Source organism: Carassius carassius, chromosome 30, assembly GCF_963082965.1.
Source record: "Carassius carassius chromosome 30, fCarCar2.1, whole genome shotgun sequence".
Classification (NCBI taxonomy): Eukaryota; Metazoa; Chordata; class Actinopteri; order Cypriniformes; family Cyprinidae; genus Carassius; species Carassius carassius.
In genome coordinates this window covers 18,915,347-18,924,813 of record NC_081784.1, presented here as the reverse complement: position 1 = coordinate 18,924,813, position 9,467 = coordinate 18,915,347, and the positions used below count along the sequence as shown (strand labels likewise).

The 9,467-nt window shown below is 39.5% G+C and overlaps 1 protein-coding gene across 8 annotated transcripts in view; it reads right to left on the bottom strand.

Annotated features, from left to right (window-relative positions):
- Positions 1 to 457: 457 nt before the first annotated feature.
- LOC132110825 (bridge-like lipid transfer protein family member 1) overlaps positions 458 to 9,467 on the bottom strand; it is a 71,815-nt gene continuing 62,805 nt past the window's right edge. For 7 of the 8 annotated variants that reach the window (XM_059517806.1, XM_059517809.1, XM_059517807.1 and 4 more), the window contains 11 exons: positions 7,794 to 8,006; positions 7,558 to 7,708; positions 7,288 to 7,445; positions 5,618 to 5,807; positions 5,314 to 5,531; positions 4,966 to 5,217; positions 4,660 to 4,863; positions 3,024 to 3,218; positions 2,753 to 2,887; positions 2,491 to 2,659; positions 458 to 1,593 (listed from right to left, as the gene is read on the bottom strand). In XM_059517806.1, the coding sequence (XP_059373789.1) occupies positions 1,374 to 1,593; positions 2,491 to 2,659; positions 2,753 to 2,887; positions 3,024 to 3,218; positions 4,660 to 4,863; positions 4,966 to 5,217; positions 5,314 to 5,531; positions 5,618 to 5,807; positions 7,288 to 7,445; positions 7,558 to 7,708; positions 7,794 to 8,006 (2,105 nt within the window). In that variant the 3' untranslated portion in view covers positions 458 to 1,373. Of the gene's footprint in view, positions 1,594 to 1,644; positions 2,023 to 2,421; positions 2,660 to 2,752; positions 2,888 to 3,023; positions 3,219 to 4,659; positions 4,864 to 4,965; positions 5,218 to 5,313; positions 5,532 to 5,617; positions 5,808 to 7,287; positions 7,446 to 7,557; positions 7,709 to 7,793; positions 8,007 to 9,467 lie in introns of those variants that run through there. The other variant, XR_009424684.1, reaches the window with a different exon arrangement.

Sequence of the window (9,467 nt, the reverse complement as noted above, 5' to 3'; positions counted from 1 at the left end):
AAACTACTGAACATGAACGTGCACCAGAAAGTATTCATGCTTTGATTTGTAATGTAGGAGTACATAAATTAGCTCGGTTTGAAAATCAAATAGTATATTACTTGCTGTATCCTGCTTACTATTATTTTGCATGTGGCATCCATCCAGGTATCATTTTGGTAATGTATGGCAAACTGTCTAAATCTTAAAATAACAAATCACGTTTAAAATCACAGCTGCAAATGTGATACACTGGTGACTAATGGAAGGTTTAGAAAAACAGTTATTTTAGTATAATGTATGTAGTATTATTTTAATATTTAGAATTCGCTTTTATTATATCTTTAGTTTTCATTTTATTTTTTGTAGTTTTTCATGTTTATATTCTAGCTTCATTTTAAAAAAAAGTAGTTATATTAACAATATAACAATAAGTATGGGATACATGTGTATGTGAAACAATTAGGAGGAACAAATATTCACTTTAGTAGTAATGATTTTATTCAGTTAAGAAATCAGCACATTGAACATATTTACCTCTGTATATACAATTGTCTATTGCACTTATGAAAAATAGCTAAAAGAAAAAAACAACAATAAAAGGAAAAACACTATCACCACAGGCATAACATGGTTAACAGCTTATGCGTTAAAGATATTTACATTTTTTTAAGTTAGAGCCTTGCTTTATAGGCCAATTCACATTACACAGCGCAATCTGAGGTTCTGATGTATTCACAGGAATATCTGAGGCATTTCCACTAGATCATCCCTCAAAATGTGTTGTTAATCAGGCATCGGAAAATTTGGTCACTCTCAAAGGAATAATTAGGCTTGGGGATGTTCATACTTCTGCTGGCTGAAAGAACACTTTACCACCCGGTCAGGGGTTACCTGGACCGTTTGTTCTTAAAATGTTAAATAAAAACTATTTTAAAAAGTCTGATTGGCAATAGTCAGTGGTATAATCACCTCAGCGAAAAAACACAGGATGCTTCTCGCTCCTCTGAACTCATGTAAACTGATTTCAAGAGCACACCTGTATACTGTAGCTTAAGATCACTGTTCTTTTGTTAGTGTCAGTGACGTGTAAGTGCATTTAATTCATGTTAAAAGTCCGATGGCATTCAGGAGCAGCTATTCGACGTCTAAGCGATCTGAAAATTAAAAAATGTTGAAAACACTTCTAGTAATCCAAGAGCTATGGCCATATGAACCAAGGCAAACATGAATGCTCACACAGTACATCAATGACTGTGATGTGTTTGTGTATGCTGTACAGTAGTTTGCAATAAATCCAGTGGTTTCACACAAGGTAAAAAAAAAAAAAAAAAGGGAAATTCACAGATGGCTCCAGATAGCGGAAATCTATTAATACAATGAAGTGTTTTGAGTTAATGTTCATCTTTGTCTCTTTGACCTTTCTTCTCTTTCTCATCCTGCAATGCCACGCCAAGTTTCTTAATGAGAACGGACAGAACTTTATCCAGAGGGTCCATCACGCCCCTCTGCAGCCACTTGGGAATTGTAGTCCTTGCATGGTGGAATCCCAGCTTCTGCAAAATGTAGTCCACCCCCACAGGATCAATCTTGCGTCCCGTCCACGAGATCAACCTGAAACATATCAAAAAGTGAAATTAATTCACTACTGACATTAAATGCTTGAAAAGTTTGAACTGTGCTAAAGACAGTTACACCACGTATACCCACCTAGCAACCACCCACAACACCTTAGCAACTTCCTAGCATCCCACAGAAAAGCTTTAGCAACCATCTAGCAACTACTTTTATCAACCATCCATTCAGAAAACCTCAAATACCACAAGATAAACCTGAGCATCCAGACAAAACCCCAGAGAAACCAGACAGACGAACCTAGCAACCACTTAACACGCTAGCAACTGCTTAGCATCCAGTCAGAAACACCACTGCAACTCTTTAACAGTAACTCAGCAACAACCAAGTCCTAACAACTACTCAGAACAATGTCTATTAAAGGGTTAGTTTAGCCAAAAATAAAAAATGATGTCATTAATGACTCAGCTGCTGACGTTTTCTGGTGCGCCCAGTAATAAAGATAACACGTCAGCAGCGTCATACATCAACAGTCACAGCAGTCGCACTCACAACAGAGCCGGAAGAGAAGACAATGCTGAATAGTCATCATTTTTGTTATTTTTGGACCAAAATGTATTTTCAATGCTTCAAAATATTCTAACTGACCCTCTGATGTCACATGGGCTACTTTGATGATGTTTTTCTTACCTTTCTGGACATGGACAGTAGACCGTGCACACACTTTCAATGGAGGGACTGAGAGCTCTCAGACTAAATCTAAAATATCTTAAACTGTGTTCCAGAGATAAACGGAGGTCTCACGGGTTTGGAACGACATGAGGGTGAGTCATAAATGACATAATTTTCATTTTTGGCTGAACTAACCCTTTAACACCTAGGCGTGTTTGATTGGAAAGGTCTAAAGGGACTGAGGTCATGTGACTGCAGTGTTACCGTAGTGTGGGCTCCAGGTGCCAGGTGTTACAGAGGAACTCTCTCCAGTCCACTGTAGCATAGTTCACTCCCTCTTCCTTTTCCTTCTTTTCTGACGAGGCCTCATCCTGCTGCGCCGTGGGGCTCTTCTGACCGGCTCGAGATGCAAAGATGCGCGGCGCAAAGAGAGCTGGGAACACGAGCGAGCGACACGCGTCACTACAGTAAAAGGGGACATTTATGAAGACAGGAGATAGGGGGACTCCTGATTTCTTGATCTCACCTTTCTCCTTTTCTTTCAAGTATGCCGACACCAGGTCATGCAGGAACATGATGAGCTCTGCGTCCATGGTGACGCAAATGTGATCGGTGAACTCGGTCACCACGCTGCACTCCACTTTGGGCTTACTGCTGGCATCTGCAACACAGCTCAGAGTCAGCGAGGGTCCCGCACTCACTTTCAGACTATACAAGCTTATCTAGCACTTTCTGGATAAACCTTAGCTGCCAGAGGCTACTGGAATATTAAACTGGGACAGTTTATAAGTCTGTACCACTGAGAGAAGGTTCCTCTGGGTCTTGTACGTGGATGGATTTGAACTGGAGCTGCATTTTGGGCAGGGCGAAGATGGTCTCGGTTTCGTGGTTGTAGCTGGAGGTGCCCCTGAAGCCGCTCAGGAGGCTGGAGCTCTTCGCTGCTGCGCCGCTCTCAGAGTTGTTTGCATCCACGTTACGCAACAAGTTCAGCTCTGACACAGGGAAAGATAATAAAAAAAGAATCAATTTCAAGAGCAGAAAATAGTTATCATAACTATTGGCAACAAAATGGCTTTATACTGGCTCTGTTCCAAAACCTAGTGAGCTTTCTGTATGAACTGATTTGAAGGTATAGGTGTGTGCTCACCTAACCCTGACCCATGTCTTTTCCACAAGAGACAAAAAGACAAAAAGATGCTCAACATCAAGCATCATAGTACATGTCTTTTATGGAGAATGCAATCCTATAATTAGGGATGCGATGGTTCACTCAACTCACGATTGCGATATGATTCACGGTTTGATTTTCTCAATTATTTTTATATCAAATTAGATTTTGGACAAATTGTCAATCAAAAGGTATCCTTTTATTTTTGTATGGACAAAATGCTGCATATTTCTTTGTGAAACTTTGATAAACTTTGTATGTGCTTTTTCCATTTAAAATTAGAGGCAGCCACTCCATTCAATCACAATAGACTGGCAGCATTACATAAGATGGTTTAATTTCAAAATTTATAGCAAAAATAGAACGGTCTGACTTTAGTTTTGTAAAACTATACTACATAAAACATACCTGCACAAAACGCAGAGTCACACTGACAGCAGTTGCTGCTTATGAATAGTGGTGACATACACTGCAGTTTCCTTGGTTTCCACTGAAAACAAAGCAGCGCTGCACGTATGAACACTGCTTTAATATGCATTATGCTAATGCATATTAAAGCAAAGACAAGATGAAAAAAATACAAAAAAGAAACTTCCTAAAATGCCATTTAAATTTTTTCTGAAGACAGTCAGATTATCATGACCAAGAGAAATCATGATAATATTGCGATATCTCAAGAAATTTAGGGTGGAAAAATACTGATACTATGGTATCTACAGCTTGTCTTTTTTAAGGAATCCAAAAGCTGGCAAGCAACAGTTTTTTCTGGTTATGGGTTGAGTGTCTTGCTTTCTTCTGTCATCTTCCGTGACATGATTTTGTGTGGCAGTAGTAGCAACACACTGCATTGTTTTTTTGCTATTTCACTATACATTATGTTGGAATGTCAACCAGACAACGTTTTTACGATAATAAGATATGTTAATATGGTATCTCCTCATGTAATTTCATAGTCAATACTAGCATATTGCAACATCCCTACATGAGAAGCACTGTTTATTTTGAGAGTTGCTCTTTAACTTCAGAGATTAATTTTTATAGCGGTTGCCCTTTATTTTACAGTACGTGTACTTACATGTACTTATAGTATACTTACATTGTATTTATCTAAGTAAGTTCTGGTAATACAAGGTAACTACATGGGGTAGGGTTAGGGGAACAGGACTGTAAAATAAAGTGCTACCTTTATAGCTTAGAAAGTGGCTTCCAATTGGGCAATAGCTCACTAGGTTTTGGATCAGAGCCATTGAGTGTGCAACATCTACCTTCGTTCCTCATGGCAGTGACATAGTTGAACCATTCTTTGACTGTAGCCACCCCATGCGGTGGGTTTTCGTGGCGACGGCGGGTAACCTTGGTGATGGTTGCCATTGGGCTCTCCAGAGCACCGCAAGGCTTGGTTACCATGGTATTATGCCCAAGGTGAAAGTCAAGGGTTTGAACGATGTATGTGGAATCATCACTGGAGCCTAGACAAATAACACAACCTGTAAGTCTCAATTAATGAAAGTACCTTAAAATGATTGGTGAATGATGGATGAATGGATGAAAAGATGGCACTATGTCCGTACCATCCTCCCAGATCTTCTGTGCTTCAGTCCAGAAGGCGATGTTGGGCTCTTCCAGATGGAAAAGCACCCAGGACTTGGAACGGAAGTTGGGCCCATGGAAACAAGCCAGAGTCATGTGATTGCCATGGAGACTCATGGAGCCACCCAGCTGCACAGCATCCTCTGGAAGAGGCATCTGGAAGAGGGAAATGTGACACCCCGCCACCATCTTCAACACACTGGGCCAGTGCCTGTGATGAGCTGCATCCATATCTGAGAGAAAGAGACATTTAAGTTGGTCTTTACATTCCATTTAATTAATAATAAAATTATGTTTGTTAAATCTAAAATAGTCACAAGCACACTAACAGAGTTCTGCTGCTCCTTTGTCCATGTTGATGACCGGGGTTTTGGGAGGAACGTAGGGGACCGGGCCCCAGGTAGACAGGGCTCGCTTGCTGGTGTCAAACTGCTGTGTGAAGAACTCCTGCAGCTTCATGCCAATTTTTATCAGGTCAGGGGTGGTGGAGCGGGAGATGATCACCTGGAATATGTCCCACTGCAGGTCTCCATGTATAAAAATCTCACTGGAGGAGATACACATCAATGTATGTTTGTTACGGTTGTGGTCGTCTTCTACATAATTTTCACTAATATGATTGGCAGTTCTTACCTTTTCTCAGATAAACTGGCCTCAGCCGTGCAGAGGTTCACCTTCCACTCGTCCTGAAGTTGCAGGTCAGCGTTACTGAAGATGCCCATCAATATGCTGGAGCCCATGTAGTCCAGCCGGGCCTCTGTGGAGCCCATGGTGATCTGGATCTTATGACTGGGCTGCTGATTAGGATGTTCTGAAATATGGGCTAGAAGAACAACCACTTATGAGTCACTAAAGAGGAAGACAAGACACCAGGGCTGTGTGCCACACAGAATTGAAAAGGCCTATATGCCAATTAAAGCAAGATTAAGATGGAATTTATAATTTAAATTTATACAGCTTTAGTTAAAGTTGTGTAGTTCAATTCGAAGTATTGACAGATCTTTTCTTCTGTATTATGACATGCATCCAAGTGCAACAGATAATTGAGAATGAAAAAATAGGGGATCCATTGGTTGTTGATTTAATGGAGGCAAATCTGTGCTTGCAGTCGACTTTAAAGGGATAGTTCACCCAAAAATGAAAATTATGTCATTAATGACTCACCCTCATTTCGTTCCAAACCCGTAAGACCTCCGTTCATCTTTGGAACACAGTTTAAGATATTATAGATTTAGTCCGAGAGCTCTCAGTCCCTCCATTGAAACTGTGTGCACAGTATACTGTCCATGTCCAGAAAGGTAAGAAAAACATCATCAAAGTAGTCCATGTGACATCAGAGGGTCAGTTCGAATTTGTTGAAGCAGCGAAAATACATTTTAGCAAAAACTACGACTTTATTCAGCATTGTCTTCTCTTCCGGTCTGCTGTGAGTGCGTTCACAACGCTGGACCAAAATGTATTTTCGATGTTTCAAAAAATTCTAACTGACCCTCTGATGTCACATGGACTACTTTGATGATGTTTTTCTTACCTTTCTGGACATGGACAGTATACCGTTCACACAGCTTCAATGGAGGGACTGAGAGCTCTTGGACTCTAAATCTAAAATATCTTAAACTGTGTTCCGAAGATGAACGGAGGTCTTACGGGTTTGGAACGACATGAGGGTAAGTTATTAATTACATAATTTTCATTTTTGTGTGAACTAACCCTTTAAGTAAGAGGAAGAGTTTAAGCAGACTAAATGATTAGAGAAGTCCTGCATATGTTGTTTAGACATTTATGGGGTCAAAAAAGAAATATGTATAGAGTAGACGACTTATTCACAATAAACATTTAGAAAATTTAGCTTATTTATTTTTTTACACACATTATCCATATACATGTTAACATAAACAACTTGTGCTATTACCATAAATGCCCAGAAATTCACCTATAGAAAGTAATACTTAAATGATGTGAATACATATGAATTAAATTAAACTAAAATATAATATTAATATTATACCATTATATTATTTAACTTTAAATCATTTTATGGCCCAAGGGGGAACACCATTTAAAGAACATAATTTACTAAACATACAAAATCAATTGATTCAGTCGTTATCAATATTTACTTTTTATAAAGTTACCTCAAACTAGGTGGATATTTTGTGTTGGTGAATGGAAAAATTAAAGTCATTAATTAGCCACAGTAAGTGGTTTAACACTTTAACATTATGAAATAAAAAATAAAAATCACATTTAGAGATGGAACACCTCTCACACAACAATAAATAAATGAATAAAAGCATACTTACAGACCATCTTGAGTGTGTTGACGTCAATGTTGCCACCCACCACTCCTCCTTTGGAATCAAGTTTGGAGCGGCCCAGCCCAATAGACATGCTGATCTCACGATCTCTGTTACTGCCCACTGACAGACGGCCCTGACTCTTCAACCCACTCGTTGTCCAACTGTCAAAACACACACATGCACACATGCATAAAAAGACATCAGATATATATCAGATACATGAAGCGCGTCAACAACTGTACAAATCAAATAGTTCCAATAGGACTCTCGTACGTATTGTTGCCCATGACGTTGCTCATGTTCATCTGGACATTAAGCTGTTTAAGGTTTATGGCGAACACCACCAGCGTCTCCCATGGCGAACCCTGCTGTGCTGCTGCTTTTCCGTTCCGGAATGACGGGGTGGAGGTCTTGGTAACAGAGTCTGTAGAAACACACAGTATGTCATTTCGGAAGAAAACCGGAGTAGCACATCATGAATAGAGCTCCAGCAGCATGTATACGCATACCTCTGCGCGGTGCTGAGGAGTCGGACACGCTGCGGGAGCGTCCAATGGCAGGTGATTTGAGGTGTGCGTGGCTTGGTGTGGCATCGGTGATGACCGAGGAGGGGTGTTGAGTGGACTGGCCGTCCCATGTCCTCCAGTACGCTTTACGGCTGGATTCAGGAGACAAGTGCTGCGCGATGCTTTCCACAGAGTCTGGTGTGGCAGGACCGGAGGCTACAACACAAATACAGCAGTTACTCTCAACACTTTCCAGCATTCGACTGAAGATGTAAGATATCTGGAAACAGGTGAGCAGGAATATATTACGGTTCAAAAGTTTGGATTAGAGTGGCCTTTTATTGTAGCCAGCCTAAGGCACACCCGTGCAATAATCATGCTGTCTAATTAGGATCTTGATATGCCACACACGTGAGGTAGATAGATTATCTCGGCAAAGGAGAAGTGCTCAATAACAGAGATTTAGACAGATTTGTGAACAATATTTGAGAGAAACAGGACTTGTGTGTACATAGAAAAAGTCTTACATCTTTGAGTTCAGCTCATGAAAAATGGGGGCAAAAATGAAAGTGTTGTTTATAATTTTGTTCAGTGCAAATCTGGTCATCATAAAAAGTCATTCATATCTCTTCACAAGACTTGGATTATATGGCTTGATTCATATGGATTCATTTAATTATGCCTTTAATATTCAAGTTTTTTATTCGTCACATACAAAATTATATATAGCTTATATAACCAGCAGTGAAATGTGAAATGCCTTTATGACTTTTTTGGATATTTTAAATTTTTGCTTACCTCAACTTTCAACAGAGAGCCAGAAACCTCTCAGTGTTCATTAAAAATATCTTAATTTGAGTTTAAAAGACTAACCGAATTCTTATGGGATTGGAATGCCATATTTTTATATTTAGGTGATCTATCACTTTAAACCACTCAATACCTGAAACTTAGATTCATCTATTCATAAATAGATTTCCTCTTGACTATTCTACTATTTCCTTGTTTCTGATGTAGTTTTGTCAATGACATTCTGCCTAAAAAGCATCTCTTCACTGTTGCAGATGATTGTTTTGACTTGTGTGGATCAATGGTGCTGCCAGCTCAGCACCAGTGAGGGCTGTTTCTCAAACTAGAAACTGATGTGCTGCTTGTTGTCCAGCTGACATCTGTCATGGTTAGATCCAGTTTGCTTTCTTCTTTCCAGACAGCAGTGTATGGAATTACATTTGGTTCAATAAAAATGAACATAACTTTATAAAACTGAACATAACTTTTTCAGAAACTATCAAAAATATGCCATTACAAAAGAAGAAAAACACAATGAAAATGAAAAAAATGAACTCAGTCGCACAAATTTAACAGGCTCTTCAAATATGCTTCATTCTTTGTTAATGTTTTTAAAGATTCGTTTTCGCTAATCGTGGATTCTGAATGCATTGCCACAGATTGTGCTTACGTTTCGCAGTTTTTCGTTTGGTGTTTTGACACAAACCTCTCGTGGGGGCGGGCTTAACAGTGATCTACTCTGATTGGATAGTGAGCTTTTGATGGACAGGTGCTCTCTGACCGGAAAGTACAGATGTCACTCAGTGGCGCGTATATTGGAAAGCTCTCGTGGTGAGTAAATTTGGTCTATACCGCAAAAATTCTTTTTCACAGACAAAGTGAAATAAA